Below are 24,396 nucleotides of genomic sequence, written 5' to 3'. Positions count from 1 at the left end.
TGGATAGAGCAAGGAACAAGAGGAAAAATGTCTACTACTTTCTTTTCTCTTTCTTTCTTTTTCTTTTTAGGTACCATGGTATATTATTTAAGTAGCCTTAAATGAATAAGAAATAACACTTGGTGTCCAAAGACAACAGGCCTCACTCAAAGTGTAAAAGGACTATTTCAAAAAGTCACCACAATTTAACTAAAATGGCACAGTATTACTAATATTTTGTATAGTGCTTGAGGTTTACGTAATAGCAACGAAGTTTAAAGCTTGGAACTTTAAGTTAGTAACTTAAAGTAGGTTTATGGCATTTCACAACATGGTCACAATAACACTGGGGAAAAGGGGAAGGAAAGCAGGAATTGTTATTGTTGCTTTTGTCCTTCAGTTTTGATCTGTAAAACTCAGGGTGTCAATAGTTCAAGTTCCACTTCTAATTAGCTATGCTACACTGAACAAAATGCTAACTTGTGAGTTTCAATTAAAACAATTATTATGCACCTTATGTGCGATGTTATTGACTTAGGTGATCTGAAAAGCTTTATGGTGTTGTCTGAAAATCAAACGGAATAATTTATGTAAAAATGTAAAACTAAACATAAATAGTTGGTAACTACTTAAGTTTCTATATAATTTTCCTTAATTACTAGGGACAACTCTCCCCTGGATGAGAAAGGAAGATTAATTTATCTACACAGGCTTTCATAACTCTTAAAATTCAAACTCGCTGCCTGAAATTGAGTTTTCAAGAGGATTCTACAGAGGCCTGAAAAATGTTACTTGTCAATTTGTTAGAGGGTATACAATGAAGTGTTTATCACCCTCTTCTTCACCAAAAGCACACACACAAAATAATTATAGACCCCAAAGCCATAACCAAAAAATGTTTTCCAAGAGCCATTAAAACTTTTTTTAAAAAACATTAAAAAAACTTATTAACAGTACCTTTTAATAAAATTAGTCAATAATGGAGACAAAAGGTAAAAAATTTCTTACTTGGATTTGGCTGCAATAACACTTCAGTTTGTTTCATTATTTTTTCTGTCCATATTTTGGTACATTCAGCTTTGCTAAGGAGGTTCTCTAAGTGAGCATCCAATTCTGTCTTCTCTGCCTGGCCAAGCTTTTCTTCTGTGAACTGTTATTGATTATACAGTTAAAAAAAAAAGTTAAATATACCCCAAATACATTTTAGGAATCTGTATTAAAAAGAAAACTCAAATCCAAACAATCCTGGGCATACAAATAATTGTCTGTAAACTGTTGTATATGAATGCTCCTTTTTGCCCCTCTGGTAATTTATCCATACCTCTTTTGTGGCACTTAGGATAATCCTATTCCATAGTTAATACATATCCTTAGTTCTGCTGAAATGTATGGTGTGAATGCTATAGAAAATCTAGCATACTGTCCTGTATATAAAGTATATAAATATTTCTTACATTATAAAGGTAGGATAACATAGTGGTAAGGAATAAAAGTTTTGAGCCAGCTGGATCTGAATTCAAATCCTGACTGCACTGCTAACTGTGTGACCTGAGCAAGCTTTTGAATATTTTTTCCTTAGGTATCTTCCATCGCAAAAGAGAGACAATACATATATTACGGTGTTTTAAGAATTAAGTAAGGGTATGTATGTAAATCACTTTGTTCAGTGCCTGATAATTATTAGTTTGAATTTAAAAAGGGCTATTTATGTTTAATGTGGCTTTGTATCATTGGCACTTAAATCACACCTAGTTAGATAGGCTTTTATGGGATGTTCTGGGAAACTATCATTTAAGTTGTTTCTTCAAAATATGTTCCAGTAATTGATTTATGGACTAACTTTTGGAACATATCCTATTCATACTACTGAGGCATCTTTTAAACATCATAAAATGTAGTTAAATATATTCACAACATATCAGTTTTTATTATCCTTAGTGGTTTTTGAGGAAAGGCAGCATTGCCCATACAATAACAAAGAGGTAAAAGTATTTCTGTGTAGATTTTATAGAGACTTCTGGACACTTTTAATTAAATACTAGAAGCAATGACTCAGGCTGTTTATCATGCATAATTTTCCTCTAGAATATGTGGTTTCCCATCATAACACAGGTATGTCACTAGCACTAATTCTATACTCATTAGTCATGACTCATTTCTGGATAACAAAATAGAATGTTCACCTTTAAAATATCTTCTGCAGCTCCATTTTTCTGAATTTTATTATCTGTTTCTTTCAGCATCCTTCTTGGTCTAATACTTTCAATTGATTATCAGTTAGCACTTTTAGCTTTTAGAATGTTTTTCTTAGACTTCTGGTACACCCCCACTAAAGGTTTTATTCAAGGCCTAGAAATAGCTTCAATAGCTTTTGTAAAGCTTTAGGTCTTTTAGAGACTGGCCTGTAGCCAAACCCTGACCCAATGGGTGGAACTGAGAATAGTAGTTCCAAAGCTATTGCCTAAGCCTGTAAACTTGCAGTGTACTGTAACCAAGGATAGGAGAGGCATTGGGAAAAAGATCAAAACTCTGACCCCAAGGTCAGCTGGGTAACTATGCAATCTAATTCTTAAGAGAGAATGCTGATATTCTTTACAGATCCCTGAAGATTCTAAGCTATAGACCTGCCAAAGGTATACATTAGAATTTTACAGGTTCCAAGTCTACCTCCCTTGGTTAAATAGATTATTCCCAGATAATGCAACGAGTAGTTCACCCAAGTGAACATCATCTATAAAGGATGATCTACCAGTAGAGAAAAATTCTCCCCTTAGCTCTGTAGTAAGCAAGTATATCTATTTTGTTTGTTCATTCCATTCATTCCTTCAACAAATATTTATTAAGCACCTACATATGTGCTAGGCATTATTCTAAGCACATGGATTTCAGAAGCCAAAAAACAGACGAGGTTTTTGCTCTAAGGAAGCTTACATATTAATGGAGAAGACAGACAAAAAACAAGTAATTTGACAATAAGAACACAAAGATAAAAAGATGGTGGACAGAGGACCAACACAGATGGTCCTATTGTTTCTTGATCCAGTGACTGAATGATTAACTGAGTGAATTTATGGAACCCTTAAGTATGAATGAGATAGTTGGATTATAGAAAGCCTGTTCAGAAAATAGCAGTTCTGTAGGAAGAACCACATGAGCAATTTACTTAAGTACCAGTAATAAATTCTGATATTTACTCGCACTTTCTGAGAGTGAAAAACAGTTGCTGTGCATTTTGTATCATGTCTCAAAAACATCTTGTTACACAGGTAAGAATCATAAATTTAGTGATGAAGAAATTGAGGCTCAGGATGGTTTAAAGTTTTGCCCTAAGATGTCAGTGTTGGGATTCAATCTTGTATCTGTTTGAATCATAGTCTTATTATATACTCTCTTATCCTTCCAGTAAAATACTTGCTGATTTCAAGCAATTAATATTTTCTATCACCATTACCTAAACACACCTTGTGCTTCTCTGTCCCTCTTTCTTTGTTCACAGCACTCTGGTGAGCTGTATCCTATGGCCCACCTCTGCTTCCTACCTGATATTCAATCATCATCAAATTAAGGATAATAACTTCAATCCTATCTAAAATAAACAATAAAAGGGTGGGAGGGGACATAAGAACATTGCTAATGTTATCATATATTTTAGTTGAAATCATAAATTTAAAATTTATTATTTCAATGTGTAATTGTAAAAGATATATTTCCCATGATTTTATCACTATGGGGATTTAAGGATTTTTTCCATTGTTAATCACAAGGTATGATATATTAAGATAACGAACTAGTACAACACTTAATACATAAATTTTCCTCTAAAACATTTTTAAGAATACATCAACTACAGAAAATGATGAGTTATATCAACTAAATTAAGGAGAATTATTAATCAAAGATATTTGTGGAGAATACATACTTTTTCTTCAACTGTATGTGAGATATATATTTAGCATATGACATGGTTCTTGCCCTCAAGGATTTTATGATCTTAACAATATTGCTTAAACACAAACATAAAATTATGGTATCTTTGTCAGAAGGACAAAAGACTTATTCTTTCTTTAAAAAAAAAAGACCCCTGTCCTAATTGCCAAAAATTTACCCTAAAAATTTTAGTTTTCAACATCTTTAAGTCCAAAATCATTACTGACTTTGTAGTCAATTAGTGCTGATAGTTGTTCATTATAAACTACATTGATTTTAAGCTTTTTTTTTTTTTTTTGCGGTACGCGGGCCTCTCACTGTTGTGGCCTCTCCCATTGCGGAGCACAGGCTCCGGACGCGCAGGCTCAGCGGCCATGGCTCACGGGCCCAGCCACTCCACGGCATGTGGGATCTTCCCGGACCGGGGCACGAACCCGTGTCCCCTGCATCGGCAGGCGGACTCTCAACCACTGCGCCACCAGGGAAGCCCTTAAGCATGTATTTTAATGCATGTATAGCACTACCATTTAATAATTAAAAACTTCTGTGAAAACAAGCTACAATGAATGTCAGAATGCAAAAAAGTCATAGAAATCCAAACCCAATGTTCTCTAAAGTGTCATTTGATGTACTGTTCTTTCATAATATTTCATTAGTAACCCAGTAAAATGACCTGAGAAAAGAAAGGTTAATCCACTCTTTATATATTTTGTCTAAACATTGCTTTAAGAAAAAGATTGTCTTTGAGTCAGCCACATTATGCCAGGCACTGCAATCCTTCCTTTACTACAGGATAGACATGTAGGCTACAGTAGGAAATAAGAAGCCTGGATTCCATGCCCTGATTTACTAGAGAGAATAAAGGACTACAAGTAAAAAGTCTGTGTGATCAAAGACATCTATTTAATATAAACTCTAACCAACCATTCTTTGATTGGGTAAAGTAATAGTTTAAAAGTATTCTAAACTTCTTGGGGGCAAATGTGTAACACAAACTCTGAATATATTCGTAAACTGTGAAGTAGATCCTCCTCAACTGGTTCTCAATTTTGGCTGCTCTTTGGAATTGGGGGAGCTTTCAAAAATACTGATGCTGAATCCAATTCCAAGGATTCTAATTTAACTGGACTGAGGTGCAGGCTGTAAAGATTCCTTCGGTAATTTTAAGTGTAGCTAAGACTGAGAACTACTGTTCTAAGCTCATACACAATTATTTTAATATCAGGTTAACAAAACATGCTCTATCTAGTTGTTTACTAAATTAATGCCAACAGCACCAAAGGATGTGAACACAGTTTTGGGTAACACTAAAAGCGAAGTTTTTACAGAATGAGAAAATGTATGGCCTTTGAATGGGATATATTTATTAGAATTTCAGAGACGTGGTGAACTTACTGCAATTTAAATTCTATAAAAGAAATGGAATTTCAGGAGGACCTGAGAGAGTGGAATTGCATCCACACAGGATCCGACAGGAGCTGGTGGAGGCCAGCATCATAATTCATCTTTACATCCCCAGCTTAGATACACTATTGTGCTTGCTAAATTAAATGGGAAATAAAGGCCAAACCTACAACTGAAGTTTAAAAACCTCTTCCCCCTCAGAAAATAGCTGGTGTTCATGAAGTTCATAGTGTAACTTTAGTAGTCAGTTCAAAGAAAATGTTAGAAAATTAAAATGAACCCCTTTCCCTCAGTAATTTAGTTTGAAAATATTTTTTTAGAGAGTATATATCATTTTAACAACGGTGAGCAAAGTTTTGCTTCAATAACAATTCTGAATTAAAAATGACCCTACTTGAAAGATTTATCAAATGAAGAACAGTAATTCACAAAATGGATATTTACTACAAAGAATATTTAATTATGATAAATTGAGAGTAGATGATGAAGTCCTTGAGGGCAGCAACTGGCTCTCATTCATTTTTGTATCCTTCAATACCAAGCACCTAGGAGGTACTCAATAAATACAGGTTCAATTAATGAGTCTGTTTCAGACTAGCATTAATCAACTTCAAGGTCAGCAGATATAATGTTAGAAAAATACTAATAAAAATAATTATTTAACATGCTAGATTCAAAGAGTAAACTTTGCATACAGATACTACTTTCTTGGCTAAAATGACATAAAAATTAAAACAAAAACCAAACAGAAAACCATATTGGATATTGTGAGAGGGGAATAAGAAAGAGAGCTGAGGACTTCCCTGGTGGCACAGTGGTAGAGAATCCGCCTGCCAATGCAGGGGACATGGGTTCGAGACCTGGTCCGGGAAGATCTCACATGCCTCGCAGCAACTAAGCTGTGCGCCACAACTTCTGAGCCTGCGCTCTAGAGCCCACAGGCCACAACTACTGAAGCCCGCGTGCCTAGAGCCTGTGCTCTACAACAAGAGAAGCCACCGCAGTGAGAAGCACGCGCACCGCAAGGAAGAGTAGCTCCCACTCGCTGCAACTAGAGCAAGCCCGCGTGCAGCGAGGAAGACCCAAACGCAGCCAAAAATAAATAAATAAATAATAAATTTATTTTAAAAAAGAGTTGATTCCTTTAGACATACAATCTTATTAATGATGCGAAAGCCACAGAGTGACAGAATTTCAGAGTTCTAAGAGACCTTACAAAATAATTCATTACAAGAAAAATGCCACATGATCAAACAAAATTGAAAAATGACACAGGAATTGACATAGGAATTCATATCAAGATTCTGTGGTCTGAGATGGACTTGAAGTTATATCTCGAGGTAAGGAAAGGCCACAGAAAGGGAGCAGAGAGCATTCAAGATGAGTTTAACTGTATGAACAAAAATCTAGAGCTAGAAAAGTACAAGATATTTTTGAAATTAAAAAAATAATTTGATAGGAATACAGTATTTATATATGAGTGAGAGAAAAGACAAGGCTGGAAGGGAGTATTTAATTCTCAATTAAGGAATCTGGACTGAAAAGGTAGGATTTGAATGGTTTTTAAGACATTAATAAAGTCAACAATTTATCAAGGATATATTACCTGATCCTTTTGTGTTCTACTGAAGGCATCACGAACAACAAAAAGACCTAAATGGATTGTTAGGGAAGGAATACTCCTATTCATTTATACATTTTACCTTAATATTCTTTTTAAAGTACCGAGGTATATAAACACATTTTAGAAGAGTGAGAGTGGAGTAATGGGACCCATTTATATGATTTAGTAGTTTGATTTTACTTTTTTTAAAAACAGGGAACATGTTTAATTTTTAAGTAAAATGAAAACATGTATAGCAGCTGTCTAACTAGAGAATGGCCTATTCCTTAAGGTATAATTTGATTTGAATAGAATTATTTAGAAATATCAAAGCTAAATTCCATTCCCACTGTTTTTATTGCTTATAATGAGTAATTGGCATAGCTCTTACACTATTCTTAGCATGAAACTTGGCACTTTGGCACTACACTGATGTCAACTCAATTTAGAGTAGGAACTCAGTTATCGACTAAATACAGAAATGAGAAAGTGGTGTTCTGTTGAAAATTACCACACAGCATTCCAAATTTCACATTACATTTTGGAACCATCCTTTTTCTCCTTACATATTTTATTTTAAAGAATTGTGGGGACTTCCCTGGTGCCACAGTGGTTAAGAATCCGCCTGCCAATGCAGGGGACATGGGTTCGAGCCCTGGTCTGGGAAGATCCCACATGCCGCGGAGCAACTAAGCCTGTGCGCCACAACTACTGCCTGTGAGCCACAACTACGGAGCCCACGTGCCACAACTACTGAAGCCTGCTCACCTAGAGTCCGTGCTCTGCAACAAGAGAAGCCACTGCAATGAGAAGCCCCTGCTCGCCGCAAATAGAGCAAGCCCGCGCGCAGCAACGAAGACCCAATGCAGCCAAAAATAAAAAACAAATAAACTTATTTAAAAAAATTGTGGAAAATGTCAAACATAAACAAAAGTATAATAGTATAATAAAACCTCATGAACCCATAACCCAGCATCAGCAAGTATCAACCTTCTGCCAATGTTGTTTCAACTACCCATCTTTATTTCTTCTAAAATATTTTAAAGCAATTCTCAGACATGATATAGTTTATACATAAATATTTCAAAATGTACCTCTAACAGATACAGACGTAATATAAAAAGTCACATTAAAGAGCCTGTTCATCCTGAAATTTTTCCCTTCTTAGTAAATGGCTCAAGCCAAAACCTCAGAGTCATTCTTGACTCATCTTTCTCTCATACTCCAGAGCCAATATGACATGCAATACTGGTTAGATTCTGAACCTCCCCTGCTATGCTATCATTATTTAAGTCATAACACCTTTTGCCTGTCCTATGGCCACAGCTCCCTAACTGGTCTCCCTAGCACTCCTGCATCCTCAGATTCTGCACTTGTTGCCTCTGCCTGAAATGCTTTTCCTCCAAAAAAAACTGGGAACTGTCACTTCCTTGAGGTCTTTTCGAATTTGATCCTATTAGAAAGGCGTGCCCTTACCATCATGTCTATACAACATGGCAACAACCATCACCCCTGCCCTTAACCTATCCCTTTTGCCTGTCTTCTCCATCACAACCTGATGTATTTACTAGTTTGTCTTATCCTGTTAGATTGTAAGCTTCAGGAGGGCATTGTGTTGATTTTATTCACTTTCATATCACTTTGTATCACTAGTGTCCAAAACTGTAGTGACACACAGACATGGAGTAGGCACTTAAGTATGTAAGACTGAAAATTATTTGATAACTAACAGATTATAATTTTAAAACTTTTTCCTAGAGAATTTGAAACAATGAGTAATTGAAATTCATTTTGGAAGTACATCTTGAGAGCTTTGTCTCAAGATTTTTTAAATCAAATCAATTATTTAAATCAATTTGTAATATATGTGTCCTATTTAAGCAGTGCGGATTATGCACCTTGAAAACATACCTAGATGTTTGTACGTATGTATGTATTTATTTTTATATATTTACTTATGGCCCTGCCGCGTGGCAGGCGGGATCTTAGTTCCCCCACCAGGGATCTAACCCCTGAAGTGGAAGCCAGGAGTCTTAACCACTGGACCACCAGGTAAGTCCCTCTAGCTGTATTTAAAAGAGTGGCATTACTTAGTGTCAAATCTGCATTCAGCATCTAGAATCACATGGAATCAGCACTAAAACACCACCAAAGCTCACAATATAGGCAGCCATTATCTTGCCCTAGTTCTATGATTCTTTGCCAAAAATAGTGCAATGTAAGATCAACTATGCCAATAAAACCGGGGTAAAGGAAATAAGGAAAGCAGTGATGCAATACAAATGATTTATTTCAGTATCAATTTGGTATGTTATATTAGAAAAGTATTTTTCTTTTCTCTTTACAAAAGAGAATGTTGTTGCTACTATGTCATCAACTTAAACACCAGACTGTTTACAACCCATGTTGTGATGAAATTTACATCTGTTCGTAGATTTAACTGAGTTGGCATAACGTGGGTGATGACTGTAGAAAACTGTCCAAAGTTCCCTAGTACTGACACTTCCTTGATTTCTGAATACCGCGAGACGGTCAACTTTTCCCCTTAAAGTGTATTTGAAAAATGTCCCTGTGACTATAAGCACAACATGAATCTTCCCTTTCTCTCGCACTGCCCTACTGTCAGTGCTTCCCATTTCGAAAATGAGTGGGAACCCCCCTAACTCAGTGGCCCTGGCAAAGTCTGGACGCCAACTGGGGATCTCCATTTCTCCCGCGGACTGCCAAGCAGGGACCGTCCTCTCGGGGTGAGAGAGGGCTGCAGGGAACTGTGCTGGCAGCTCTCTGGGTTGAGGGGCAAGGAAAGGAAACTTCCTTCTTGGACTCGGCGAGGAGAGTGAGAAAGACGAAATGAAAGGGTGGGGGTGGTTCAAGAACGGTCTCCGTGCGGACTCGCAAGGCCTCCGCCAGCCCCGGGAGGGAGGTCACACGAGCACCGGCGTCGTGAGGTCAGAAAGGCGGGTGGTGCTGTGCCTCGGCCCGAAGCCAAAATCAAGGCGACCTCCAGAGGAGGGAGGAAGCTCCGGGCCCCGTCCCCACTCCGCCTCGCTTCCCCGGGAGCGGCGGTAGGGCAGGAGAGGGGAGGAAAACGGCCGCCGGGCCCGAGGGGCACCAGGCCGCGCCCTTCACCCGGGCCTCCGGCCGCAGCAGGCCCGCCGGGCGGTCGGCGAAGCCGGGTGCGGAGGGCGCGGCCGCCTCGGGTGAACCCTCCCTGGCCCCTTCGGGAGTCGCCACCCCTTCTTCCCGCCGCGGTACCTGCACTGCACGACTGAGGAAGGTGCCCGCGTCGGCCGCCAGCTTCTTCACGTTGAAGTCCATGATGTTCATCCTGGGAGGCAGCCGGCGGCTGACCTAGTGGGGAGGCTGAGGCGCCGCGGCCGGGCTGGGGCGCCGGGCGAGTGGCGGGGGCAGACGTGGTAGGTGGAGGGAGGCGGCGCCAGTCCCGCCGCCGCAGCTGTCGTTTCCGTGAAGGGGGAGAGAGAGGGTGGGGCGAAGGGAGAGAACTAGCGCCTCGGAGCCGGCCGCGCGCCCAGGCAGCGGCGGCCGAGACACAGGGCCTGTCCCGCCGGGAGTGCTGCCACTAACGTCGGTAGGGGCCGCGGTGGGCCTGCAGAGGACGACCGGGTCACCCGGCCGTGAAAGTCAGGGTCCCCAAGGGAGGAAAAGAGCGCGGGCCGCGGGGCGGAGCCTTTGTAGAGGTTATCGCGGGAACAGCGACCCCTTCAGGATCGCCGCGGGGTGCGCCGGGAGCTTGGCCAGTTCCGCCTAGGGGAGGGTCGTGTTCGTTGTCAGGTGCGCGCCGCTGGGCTGCTGAGGCGCTGCGTGTTTGCAATTAAGCCCCTGAGAACCAAGAGCAGAGACAACCCAAATCCCCCCTTTTTGTTTTAAGTGAAAATGTGGAAGTTGTAGCATAAAATTACAGTATCTGTGAAATTAGAACCACCAGCTCCCTGTCATCTTGTAGCACCCGCGCCCCGCTGGTCCCTGACGCTGGATGGCACTTGGCGAACGTTTGCAGTATAGGGTCGAATTTAATGTCCCCACCGAGCCTGTTGTTCATTCATTCAGCATTATTGAGTATCTGCCGTGTACCAGGATTGAATCATGTGCTGGAGATACCATGCTGAACAAGACTGTCCCTGCCCTCAGGAAGCTCTCAGTTCGGTTACTTGACAACCTTCAGAGACACCCCCCTCCCGCTGCTCCAGTTCTATTTCTATTTGCTGCCACAAGGATTTTGTGACTGCCTAACGTGCTGGATTACAAGATCAACACTAGGTTCATACTTGGTGCGAAATACGGTGCCCAGGACACCAAGTGCCGGGTGGAGAACGTATAAGATGGTGAGTGAGATAGAATAACCCTTAACTATTCAGCAAGGCGAATTTTAATAACTAATGAAGATATGATGTGAATTTTAATAACTAATGAGAATATGGTGTGAAATCTGTTCAAAACCCGGTAATTCCGAATGGCTTCTAAAGCAGTCTTCAGGATACAGCCTATGCTTGAACTAATTTAAAACAGGTGCAAGAACGGAGGGAGAGACGTTAGTATTTCAAGAGTAAAAAAAAGCTCTATGTATTTTTTGTGTCTCTGTGCCTTTGTGTTACCATAGGACTGGAAAAATGCAGGCCCGGCAGGCAATGAAATGAGCTCACATTCATGCTTCAGTGTTGTACTGAAACAGCGGTCACAGCAGTAGGAGCTATGTTAAAGGCACAAAGATTAGTTCTTAATGGTATTATAAGGAACAGCAGATAACATAAATATTTGTGTTCTTTGTGGTGGTAACAGAGGCAACCATTTCTTTCTAAGGTAACTACGAAAGAAAGAGTCGAGTCCATCTATCTTTCTTCTTATTTTTCCAGAAATATGGAAAAGGAAATATGTAATCAGGAATTTGTTCTTTACTGTCCATTTTAGATTTTTATGTGGAAAACATTTTATCTCCAGATGTCTGTCTTCACAAGTATATTTGTCATAATCTATGTCTGTTTCTACAAAAGGAACACAACACCGCCTTCACCATTAGAGGAAAAAACTCTGGATCCTCTTCCTCAAACTTGTAGATCTCCTGATTTGAAAAAAAATCTTCACTTGTTCCTGTTGAGCCCTCTATAGCTATAATACTGATTCTTTTGTTTCACTGACGAATTCATAAGACTAGTGTGTTGTCTCTATTTCCTTACCATCCTTACCATCTTAGAATTTCCTGCCTAGTTCCATGCAGTTGATTTTCACTTCTGTAGCTATACCTAAACAGCATTCCTGAGGTTGCCAGTTATCTTCGTGATAAATCAAACGTCCTTTTCTCAGACTTCCACAGTGACTCTACCCAGCTCCTTCCCACAACACCTCTTTCCAGGGCCTTATTGTTTCCTGGTTTCCCTGCTACCTCCTGGACTTTCTCATTCTATTTTGCTGGTACTTCTGATGACTTTACTGTAAGTATTCCTTAAAGCTCAATGTTTAGTACTTATTTATTGTTGTTGTTTTCTTTGATTAGTTTCTTAATTGAAACTTCAGTTATACTACTTCATTCTTTCATTCATTCATTTAGTAAATATTTTGTGAACATCTGTGTGCCACATGGCATTGTTCTTATAACTGGGAATATAGCAGGCAACAAGACAGACAGCGCTTGCTCTCATGGGAGTTTATAACTAATCCCGTAAAACAGAAATTGAATAAGTAGTCATAAGTATGATAAACTGCCTAGGGGAGTCCAGAGTGCTCTTAAATGTTCACCTCCAGCCTGTACCTAGTAACCTGAATTTTAATTTGGAGGCTTGGTCTTTCTGTAAGTGTTCCAGATCACCTTTTAATGCTTTCTTTTTCTGTCCACCATACTAACTTCTTATTCCAATAGTTCAAGGTATTAGGAAAGCAGTCTTTTAAAGTTCATATAAAGTGCTGAATATCTGAAATTATTATTTAAACAAATTATTATTTGTTTAAAAATAAACAAAATTTTTATAAAAATGGCATTTTAGGTAGTATATATTTTAATGGTTTTTTTTGTAGTGGCTGACAAAGTGTTCATTACCTTATGTTTAGACCAATGACATCGAAAGTGGAGGTATGTATACTTCATGGGTGTGCAAGATGATACACTGGGGCACATAAAGATATATTAGAAGTTTGGCTTGCATTTACTTTTATCTAATAAATAGAAAAATTTGTTTCATTAATTTTTTAAAAATACGGATTGACACTGGTGTCCCCACCTTGTGTTTATCAGATAGACACACATCACAAACAAACAGTAAATGAAGTATCCTAAGGGAAGAGTTGGAATTCCACAACTTGGAAGAGTTGAAATTAGTACTTTACTTTGATTATGTGCTTCAGCATATGGTTACATAATACATTGTGACTGGTTCCATGTCTTTGTAGATTATATTATCTATCTAGTTTTAACTGAATAAAACTTCACAGTAATGGACAGGTAGCCTAAAGAGTTTTCCCCAAATAAATCATCATTAAAAGTGTTGATACAAGCATAAGCAAACAAGAAATACCAGAATCAATACTTCTACTTGCTGCATTTATCAGGAAGATTGTTGAAATATGGATTAAAAGATGATAATACTTGGTTCCAGCTTTCAGGGAACTCAGAATCTAGTAGGGGAAACAAACTTGTAAAGCAGTGTGTGAACGGTACCTGTAAAAGCTTGTTTAAGATTGGGCAAGGGTGAGAAAGTGTAGAGGAGGTGGGTATTAAGTTATCAGAATAGGGGAGGTGATAATTAGGACTGCTTGAGCTGGCTTTTTTTTTTAAACATCTTTATTGGAGTATAATTGCTTTACAATGGTATGTTAGTTTCTGCTTTATAACAAAGTGAATCAATTATACATATACGCATGTCCCCATATCTCTTGCCTCTTGCGTCTCCCTCCCTCCCACCCTCCCTAACCCACCCCTCTAGGTGGTCACAAAGCACCGATCTGATCTCCCTATCTTGAGCTGGCTTTTGATGGAGTTCATCTGGCAGATTGACACATGAGGATGGGGAGAGATGATCACACTTTCAACTTAGAAATATCAGGTTTCGGGCAGTGTGGATAATGGGTTGGAGAGGGGCAAAGACAGGTAGCAAGAGTGATTAGGTATCTATTGCCATACTCACCCTGTACTCTGCTATCTTGAAATCTTGGATTTGGAAACTTCGTTTTGACCAAAATTCCCCCTCCTTTGATCTCTGACTTCTTTATTCATTTGAGTGTGTTCTCATCATCATCAAGGCCTGCAATCCCATGCCTTGTTTTTATTTGTCCTATTTTTAACTTTCACCAGCACTCTCAGTTCCCTTTATCCTTCTGACCTATCAATCTACCTTCCTGGTTGAATGTTTTCTCTGTGCGTGCTCTCAAACTGCCAAGCATCATTAGGGAGAATTGTACAACCTTGTAGATGGATGCTCGTACCAATGCATGGTTGCTAACTTCCACTGAACCTTTATAACTACCTAAAATGCTTCTGCTTCTTCCTAATTAACTCTTTTTCACACACTCTGCAGAGCCTACTGCAAAATTTTGCCACTCTCCTAAGATGCCTGCCTTATTCTCATATACTCTTATTTTTAGCCTTCAATACTTTTTCTCTGCAGAGAAACTATGAATCATCAAGCTATATGGAGGGAGCTCCTTCAATAAAATTCTCTTATTTCTACCTCTTATCCTTCTCCACACTCCTCCCCCAAATACTGCCAAATATTTCAAAGGAAGTGCCCTAGGTGTTCTCTTCTGATTTGAGCTACTGCTTTCTTAATCTTGGCTGCATATTGGCATCACCTGGAGAGTTTAAACATTCACTGATGCCTAGATCACAACCCCAGAGCATGGACTGGGCATTGGGGTGATCAGAAGTTCCCACAGGTGATTCTAATATGTGGTCAAGGTTGAGAATGTACGTATCATCCTCTGAGAACTTGGTCTGCCAGTCTCTACCCTCTGCCTACAGATACATTACGTTTCTCATCTTCTGGGCGGCAACCATTTCTTGTTCATTTTTATATTTTTATGGTCTACATTCCTGGCAACATAGTGGATTCTCAAATACTCTTGTTAAATGAATAAAGTAATCAAATAAAGCTGCATACAGTTCTTTTGTGACTCCTCCTCCCCAACCTAAATTTCCAACTACAGATTCAGTATTTCCAGTGCTGAGCCTGTTGTAGTTTACTCTTTCTGAAAGTTACTTTTCTTTTTGGGTTTCCTATAACTTTAAGTTGAATTATATGCACCAAGTCACCTAAGCTAGAAATCTGATCCCCTTTGATTATTTCCTCTTTTTTCCCATGTCTGATTGATCGAGTCCTGCCAGTTTTTTTCCTCTGAACTGTTTCTTGTCTTTATCCTCTTTTTTAAAAAATTGAGGTATAATTGACATTTAACATATTAATTTTAAGTGTACAATGTAAAGATTTGCTATTTGTATACATTGTGAAATGATCACCACGATTATTCTAGTTAACATTAGTCACCTTACATAGTTAAAAAAATTTTTTTCTTGTGATGAGAACTTCTAAGATCTACTCTCTTAGCAACTTTCAAATATTGAATACAGCATTAGTAACTATAGTCACCAGACTGTATATTACATCCCCAGGACACATTTATTTTATCACTGAAGGTTTATATATTTTGACTCCCGTCACCTATTTCTTCTTGTCCCCTTCCCCCTCTGGCAACCACCTATCAGTTCTTTGTATCTATGTGCTAGTTTCTTTTTTTTAATTTCTGTTTAAATTCCACATATAAGTGAGATCATATACTATTTGTATTTGTCTGACTTACTTCACTTAGCATAATACCCTCAAGATCCACCCATGTTGTTGCAAATGGCAAGATTTCATTCTTTTTATGGCTACATAATAGTCCATTGTGTATATATACCACATTTTCTTTATCCTTTCGTCCGTTGATGGACACTTAGGTTGTTTCTATATCTTGGCTATGGTAAATAATGCTGTAATGAACATGGGGGTGCAGATATCTTTTTGAGTTAGTGTTTTTGTTTTCTTCAGATAAATACTGAGAGGTGGAATTGCTAGGTCATATGGTAATTCTATTTTTAATTTTTTGAGGAATCTCCTTACTGCTTTCCATAGTGACTGCACCAATTTACATTCCCACAAACAGTGCATGTCCCTTTTTTCCACATCCTCACCAATACCTGTTATTTGTTGTCTTTTTGATAATAGCCATTCTGACATGTGTGAGGTAATATTTCACTGTGATTTTGATTTGAATTTCCCTGATGATTAGTGATGTTGAGCATCTTTTCATGTACCTGATGGCCATCTGTATGTCTTCTTTGGAAAAATGTCTATTCAGATCTTCAGCCCATTTAAAAAATTGGATTTTCTTTTTTTTTTTTGCTATTGAGTAGTATGAATTCTTTATATATTTTAGATATTAATCCCTCATCAGATATATTACTTGAAAATATTTTCTCCCACTCAGTAGGTTGCCTTTTCATGTTGTTGGTGTGGTGGTTTCCTTTGCTGTGCAAAAGATTTTTAGTTTTATGTAGTTCTGCTTGTTTATTTTTGCTTTTGTCGCTTTTGCTTTAGTGTCAGATTAACAAAAAATCTCTGGGTCTATGCCCAGTAGTGGGATTGCTGGGTCGTATGGTAGTTCTATGTTAGCTGTGGGCTTCTCATATATGGCCTTTGTTGTGTTGAGGTTTTTTTAAATCAGAAATGGGTGTTGGATATTGTCAAATGCTTTCTCTGCATCTATTGAGATCATATGATTTTTATCCTTCATTTTGTTAATGTGGTATATCACGTTGATTGATTTGTGGATATTGAACCATCCTTGCATCCCTGAATAAATCCCACTTGGTCATGGTATATGATCTTTTTAATATATTGTTGAACTCAGTTTGCTAAGATTATATTGAGGATTTTTGCAACTATGTTCACTAGGTATATTGGCTTCTAATTTTCTTTTCTTGTGGTATCCTTATTGTGAGGTTTTTGATTACTGATTCAATCTCCTTCTAGTAATTAGTCAGTTCAGATTTTCTGTTTCTTCCTGATTCAGTATTGGTAGGTTGCATGTTTCTAGGAATGTGTCCATTTCTTCTAGGTTGTCAAATTTGTTGGCTTATAATTGTTCATAGTGCTCTTTTATGATCCTGTGTATTTCTGTGATATCAGTTGTAATAGCTCTTCTTTCATTTCTGATTTTTTTATTGAGTCCTCTCTTTTGCTTGGTGAGTCTAGCTAAAGGTTTGTGAATTTTATCTTTTCAAAGAACCAACTCTTAGGTTCATTGATCTTTTCTATTGTCTTTTTAGTCTCTATTTTATTTATTTCTGCTCTAATGTTTGTTATTTCTTTCTTTTTACTAACTTTGTGCTTCATTTGTTCTTCTTTTTCTGGTTCCTTTAAGTGTAAAGATGGAGTGTTTATTTGAGATTTTTCTTGTTCTTGAGATAGGCCTGTATCACTATGAACTTACTTCTTAGAACTGCTTTTGCTGCATCCCATAGATTTTGGAATGCTATATTTCTATTTTCATTTGTCTCAAGGTATTTTTAATTTTCCCTTTGATTTCTTTGTTGACCCATTTGTTGTTCAGTAGCATGTTGTTTAATCTCCACATATTTATGATTTTCTAGTTTTCTTCTTGCAATTAATTTCTAGTATATTATTGTGGTTGGAAAAGATGCTTGGTATGATTTTAATCTTAAGTTTAAGATTTGTTTTGTGCTCTAACATATGATCTATCATGGAGAATCTTCCATGTGCACTTGAGAAGAATGTGTATTGTTTCAGGGTGGAACGTTCTGTATGTCTGTTATGTTCATCTGGTCTAACATGTTATTTAAGGCTGATGTTATTTAATTTTCAGTCTGGATGATCTATCCATTCATGTAAATGGGGTATTAAAGTCCCCTACCATTGTACTGCAGTCTATTTCTTTCTTTAGGTCTATTAATATTTGTTTTATATATTTAGGTGCTCCTATCTTGGGTGCATAAATGTTTACAAATGTTATATCTTCTTTTTGAATTGACTTCTTTATCATTATGTAATGCTCTTCTTTGTCTCTTATTATAGTCTTTGTTTTAAAGTCTATTTTGTCTGATATAAGTATGCTAATCTTTCTTTGGTTTTAATTTTCATAGAATATCTTTTTTCATCTTTTCACTTTCAGGCTGTGTGTCCTGACATCTGAAGTGAGTCTCTTGTAGGCAGCATGTATGGGTCTTGTTTTTTTTTTTTTAACCCATTTATCCACTTTATGTCTTTTGATTGGAGAATTAAGTAATTTACATTTAAATAAATTATTGAAAGGTATGTACTTATTGCCATTTTGTTAATTGTTTTCTGGTTGTTTTGTACTTCCTCTCTGTTCCTTTCTTCTTCTTTTGCTCTCTTCTTTTGTGGTTTGATGAGTTTTTAGTGGTATACTTATATTTCTTTCTCTATCTCTTTTGTGTATCTACTATATGATTTTGCTTTGTGGTTATTGTGAGGCTTACATATAACAACTTATACCTATAACAGTCTTTCTTAAGTCAGTAACTTAAATTTGATTGCATCTAAAGTTCTCCATTTTTACTCTACTGTTTCCCCATTTTGTTTTTTTAAATTTTAAACATTTTATTATGAAAATTTCAATCATAGACATACTTAGTGAGAACAGTATAATAAATTCCCATATTCCATCACCCAGTGTCAATAATTATCATTTTAACAATCTTTCAACTTTTTTCAAAAATAAGAACTACTTGAATCATATCTTACAGATATCCTATTCAGTTTCTTGCCTAGTCATTTCTATGCCTTATGGACTTTAAGACACCTCGTGTTAATTTCAATAGATTTTCTTATCTCTTACTTCCCTGAGAAGATAGGCTATTCAGTTTGAGATCTGCCATTTTCCCTTCTCTACACTTCAAAATATCTCAGAATTCTGTTCTTTTATTCTCTATCATTTTTTAAATTTTATTTATTTCTTTATGCAGCAGGTTCTTATTAGTCATCAATTTTACACACATCAATGTATACATGTCAATCCCAATTGCCCAATTCATCACAACACCCTCCTCACCCCCTCTCCGCCTTCCCCCCTTGGTGTCCTTATGTTTGTTCTCTACATCTGTGTCTCAATTTCTGCCCTGCAGACCGGTTCATCTGTACCATTTTTCTAGGTTCCACATACATGTGTTAAGATACGATATTTGTTTTTCTCTTTCTGACTTACTTCACTCTGTATGACAGTCTCTAGATCCATCCACATCTCTACAGATGACCCAATTTCGTTCCTTCTTATGGCTGAGTAATATTCCATTGTATATAGGTACCACATCTTCTTTATCCATTCGTCTGTCGATGGGCATTCAGGTTGATTCCATGACTTGGCTATTGTAAATAGTGCTGCAATGAACACGGGGGTGCATGTGTCTTTTTGAACTATGGTTTTCTCAGGGTATATGCCCAGTAGTGGGATTGCTGGATCATATGGTAATTCTATTTTTAGTTTTTTAAGGAACCTCCATACTGTTCTCCATAGTGGCTGTATCAATTTACATTCCCACCAACACTGCAAGAGGGTTCCCTTTTCTCCACACCCTCTCTAGCATTTGTTGTTTGTAGATATTCTCATGATGGCCATTCTGACCGGTGTGAAGTGTTACCTCATTGTAGTTTTGATTTGCATTTCTCTAATAATTAGTGATATTGAGCAGCTTTTCATGTGCTTCTTGGCCCTCTGTATGTCTTCTTTGGAGAAATGTCTATTTAGATCTTCTGCACATTTTTGGATTGGGTTGTTTGTTTTTTTAATATTGAGCTGCATGAGCTGTTTATATATTTTGGAGATTAATCCTTTGTCCGTGGATTTGTTTGCAAATACTTTCTCCCATTCTGAGGGTAGTCTTTTCGTCTTGTTTATAGTTTCCTTTGCTGTGCAAAAGCTTTGAAGTTTCATTACGTCCCATTTGTTTATTTTTGTTTTTATTTCCATTACTCTAGGAGGTAGGTCAAAAAAGATCTTGCTGTGATTTATGTCAAAGAGTGTTCTTTCTATGTTTTCCTCTAAGAGTTTTATAGTGTCTGGTCTTACATTTAGGTCTCTAATCCATTTTGAGTTTATTTTTGTGTATGGTGTTAGGGAGTGTTCTAATTTCATTCTTTTACATGTAGCTGTCCAGTTTTCCCAGCACCACTTATTGAAGAGACTGTCTTTTCTCCATTGTATATCCGTGCATCCTTTGTCATAGATTAGGTGACCGTAGGTGCGTGGGTTTATCTCTGGGCTTTCTATCGTGTTCCATTGATGTATAGTTCTGTTTTTGTGCCAGTACCATATTGTCTTAATTACTGTAGCTTTGTAGTATAGTCTGAAGTCAGGGAGTTTGAGTCCTCCAGCTCTGCTTTTTTCCCTCAAGACTGCTTTGGCTATTTGGGGTCTTTTTTGTCTCCATACAAATTTTAAGATTTGTTGTTCTACTTCTGTAAAAAATTCCAATGGTAATTGGATAGGGATTGCATTGAATCTGTAGATTGCATTGGGTACTATAGTCATTTTCACAGTATTGATTCTTCCAATCCAAGAACATGGTATGTCTCTCCATCTGTTGGTATCATCCTTCATTTCTTTCATCAGTGTCTTATAATTTTCTGCATACAGGTCTATTGTCTCCCTAGGTACGTTTATTCCTAGGTATTTTATTCTTTTTGTTGCAACTGTAAATGGGAGTGTTTCCTTAATTTCTCTTTCAGATTTTTCATCATTAGTGTATAGGAATGCAAGAGATTTCTGTGCATTAATTTTATATCCTGCAACTTTACCAAATTCGTTGATTAGCTCTAGTAGGTTTCTGGTGGTATCTTTAGGATTCTCTATGTATAGTATCATGTCATCTGCAAACAGTGAAAGTTTTACTTCTTCTTTTCCAATTTGTATTCCTTTTATTTATTTTTATTCTCTGATTGCCATGTCTAGGACTTCCAAAACTGTGTTGAATAATAGTGGTGAGAGTGGACATCCTTGTCTTGTTCCTGATCTTAGAGGAAATGCTTTCAGTTTTTCACCATTGAGAATGATGTTTGCTGTGGGTTTGTCGTATATGACCTTTATTATGTTGAGGTAGGTTCCCTCTATGCCCACTTTCTGGAGAGTTTTTATCATAAATAGATGTTGAATTTTGTCAAAAGCTTTTTCTGCATCTATTGAGATGATCATATGGTTTTTATTCTTCAATTTGTTAATATGGTGTATCACATTGATTGATTTGCATATATTGAAGAATCCTTGCATCGCTGGGATAAATCCCACTTGATCATGGTGTATGATCCTTTTAATGTATTGTTGGATTCTGTTTGCTAGTATTTTGTTGAGGATTTTTGAATCTATATTCATCAGCAATATTGCTCTGTAATTTTCTAATTTTGTAGTATCTTTGTGTGGTTTTGGTATCAGGGTGATGGTGGCCTCATAGAATGAGTTTGAGAGTGTTCCTTCCTCTGCAATTTTTGGGAAGACTTTGAGAAAATGGGTTTTAGCTCTTCTCTAAATATTTGATAGAATTCACTTGTGAAGCCATCTGGTCCTGGACTTTTGTTTTTTGGAAGATTTTTAATCATAGTTTCAATTTCATTACTTGTGTTTGGTCTGTTCATATTTTCTGTTTCTTCCCGGTTCAGTCTTGGAAGGTTATACCTTTCTAAGAATTTGTCCATTTCTTCCAGGTTGTCCGTTTAATTGGCATAGAGTTGCTGGTAGTAGTCTCTTAGGATGCTTTGTATTTCTGTGGTGTCTGTTGTAACTTCTTTTTCTTTTCTAATTTTATTGATTTGAGTCCTCTCCCTCTTTTTCTTGATGAGTCTGGCTAATGGTTTATCAATTTTGTTTATCTTCTCAAAGAGCCAGCTTTTAGCTTTATTGATCTTTAGTATTGTTTTATTTGTTTCTATTTCATTTATTTCTGCTGTGATCTTTATGATTTCTTTCCTTCTACTAACTTTGGGTTTTGTTTGTGCTTCTTCCTCTAGTTCCTTTAGGTGTAACATTAGATTTTTTATTTGAGATTTCTCTTCTTTCTTGAGGTAGGCTGCTATAGCTATAAACTTCCCTCTTAGAAGTGCTTTTGCTGCATCCCATAGGTTTTTGATCACCGTGTTTTTATTGTCATTTGTCTCTAGGTATTTTTTGATTTCCTCATTGAATTCTTCAGTAATCTCTTGGTTATTTAGTAACATATTGTTTAGCCTCCATGTGTTTGTGTATTTTACATTTTTTTCCCTGTAATTCATTTCTAATCTCATAGCGTTGTGGTCAGAAAAGATGCTTGATATGATTTCAATTTTCTTAAATTTACTGAGGCTTGATTTATGACCCACGTTGTGATCTATCCTGGAGGATGTTCCATGCACACTTGAGAAGAAAGTGTAAACTGCTGTTTTTGGATGGGATGTCCTATAAATATCAATTAAATGTATCTGGTCTATTGTATCATTTAAAGCTTCTGTTTCCTTGTTTATTTTCACTTTGGATGATCTGTCCATTGGTGTAAGTGAGGTGTTGAAGTCCCCCACTATTATTGTGTTACTGTCGATTTCCTCTTTTAGAGCTGTTAGCAGTTGCCTTATGTATTGAGGTGCTCCTATGTTATATCTTCTTCTTGAATTGATCCCTTGATCATTATGTCATCTCCTTTCTTGTCTCTTGTTACATTCTTTATTTTTAAGTCTACTTTATCTGATATAACTATTGCTACTCCAGCTTCCTTTTGATTTCCATTTGCATGGAGTATCTTTTTCCATCCCCTCACTTTCAGTCTGTATGTGTCCCTAGGTCTGAAGTGGGTCTCTTGTAGACAGCATATATATGGGTCTTGTTTTTGTATGCATTCAGCAAGCCTGTGTCTTTTGGTTGGAGCATTTAATCCATTCACATTTAAGGTAATTATTGATATATATGTTCCTATGAACATTTTCTTAATTGTTTTGCATTTGTTTTTGTAGGTTCTTTTCTTCTCTGTGTTTCCCATTTAGAGAAGTTCCTTTGCATTTGTTGTAGAGCTGGTTTGGTGGTGCTGAATTTTCTTAGCTTTTGCTTGTCTGTAAAGCTTTTTATTTCTCCATCAAATCTGAATGAGATCCTTGCCAGGTAGATTAATCTTGGTTGTAGGATCTTCCTTTTCATCACTTTAAGTATATCATGCCACTCCCTTCTGGCTTGTAAGTTTCTGCTGAGAAATCAGCTGTTAACCTTATGGGAGTTCCCTTGTATGTTATTTGTCATTTTTCCCTTGGTGCTTTCAATAATTTTTCTTTGTCTTTAATATTTGCCAATTTGATTACTATGTGTCTTGGCGTGTTTCTCCTTGGGTTTAACCTGCCTGGGACTCTCTGCGCTTCCTGGACTTGGGTGGCTATTTCCTTTCCCATGTTAAGGAAGTTTTCTAGTATAACCTCTGGAAATATTTTCTTGGGTCCTTTCTCTGTCTCTTCTCCTTCTGGGACCCCTATAATGCGAATGTTGTTGTGTTTCATGTTGTCCCAGAGGTCTCTTAGTCTGTCTTCATTTCTTTTAGTTCTTTTTTCTTTGTTCTGTTCCACAGCAGTGAATTCCACCATTCTGTCTTCCAGGTCACTTATCCGTTCTTTTGCCTCAGTTATTCTGCTATTGATTCCTTCTAGTATAGTTTTCATTTCAGTTATTGTATTGTTCATCTCTGTTTGTTTGTTCTTTAATTCTTCTAGGTCTTTGTTAAACATTTTTTGCATCTTCTCGATCTTTGCCTCCATTCTTTTTCCAAGGTCCTGGATCATCTTCACTGTCATTATTCTGAATTCTTTTTCTGGAAGCTTGCCTATCTCCACTTCATTTAGTTGTTTTTCTGGGGTTTTATCTTGTTCCTTCATCTGATACATAGCCCTCTGCCTTTTCATCTTGTCTGACTTTCTGTGTATGTGGTTTTTGTTCCACAGGCTGCAGGATTGTAGTTCTTCTTGCTTCTGCTGTCTGCCCTCTGGTGGATCTCAGAGGCTTGTGCAAGATTCATGATGAGAGGGGCTGGTGGTGGGTAGAGCTGGCTGTTTCTCTAGTGGGCAGAGCTTAGTAAAACTTTAATCTGCTTGACTGCTGATGGGTGGGGCTGTGTTCCCTCCTTGTTGGTTGTTTGGCCTGAGGCAACCCAACACTGCAGCCTACCGAGACTCTTTGGTGGGGCTAATCATGGACTCTGGGAGGCCTCATGCCAAGGAGTACTTCCTAGAACTTCTGCTGCCAGTGTCCTTGTCCTCACGGTGAGCCTCAGCCGCCCCCCACCTCTGCAGGAGACCCTGCAACACTAGCAGGTAGGTCTGGTTCAGTCTCCTGTGGGGTCACTGCTCCTTCCCCTGGGTCCTGATGTGTACACTACTTTGTGTGTGCCCTCCAAGAGTGGAGTCTCTGTTTCCCGGAGTTCTGTCAGAGTCCTGCAATCAAATCCCCCTAGCCTTCGAAGTCTG

The 24,396-nt window shown here is 37.7% G+C and overlaps 1 protein-coding gene across 2 annotated transcripts in view; it reads right to left on the bottom strand.

Moving 5' to 3' along the window:
- SH3GLB1 (SH3 domain containing GRB2 like, endophilin B1) overlaps positions 1–10,568 on the bottom strand; it is a 35,979-nt gene extending 25,411 nt beyond the window's left edge. The window contains exons 1-2 of one of the 2 annotated variants that reach the window (XM_060090052.1): positions 10,169–10,568; positions 988–1,129 (exon numbers count right to left, since the gene is read on the bottom strand). In XM_060090052.1, the coding sequence (XP_059946035.1) occupies positions 988–1,129; positions 10,169–10,240 (214 nt within the window). In that variant the 5' untranslated portion in view covers positions 10,241–10,568. The remainder of the gene's footprint in view (positions 1–987; positions 1,130–10,168) is intronic. The other variant, XM_060090053.1, reaches the window with a different exon arrangement.
- Between the last annotated feature and the right edge of the window lie 13,828 nt (positions 10,569–24,396).

Source organism: Mesoplodon densirostris, chromosome 2, assembly GCF_025265405.1.
Source record: "Mesoplodon densirostris isolate mMesDen1 chromosome 2, mMesDen1 primary haplotype, whole genome shotgun sequence".
Taxonomy (NCBI): Eukaryota; Metazoa; Chordata; class Mammalia; order Artiodactyla; family Ziphiidae; genus Mesoplodon; species Mesoplodon densirostris.
This window is presented reverse-complemented; position numbering and strand designations above follow the sequence as displayed.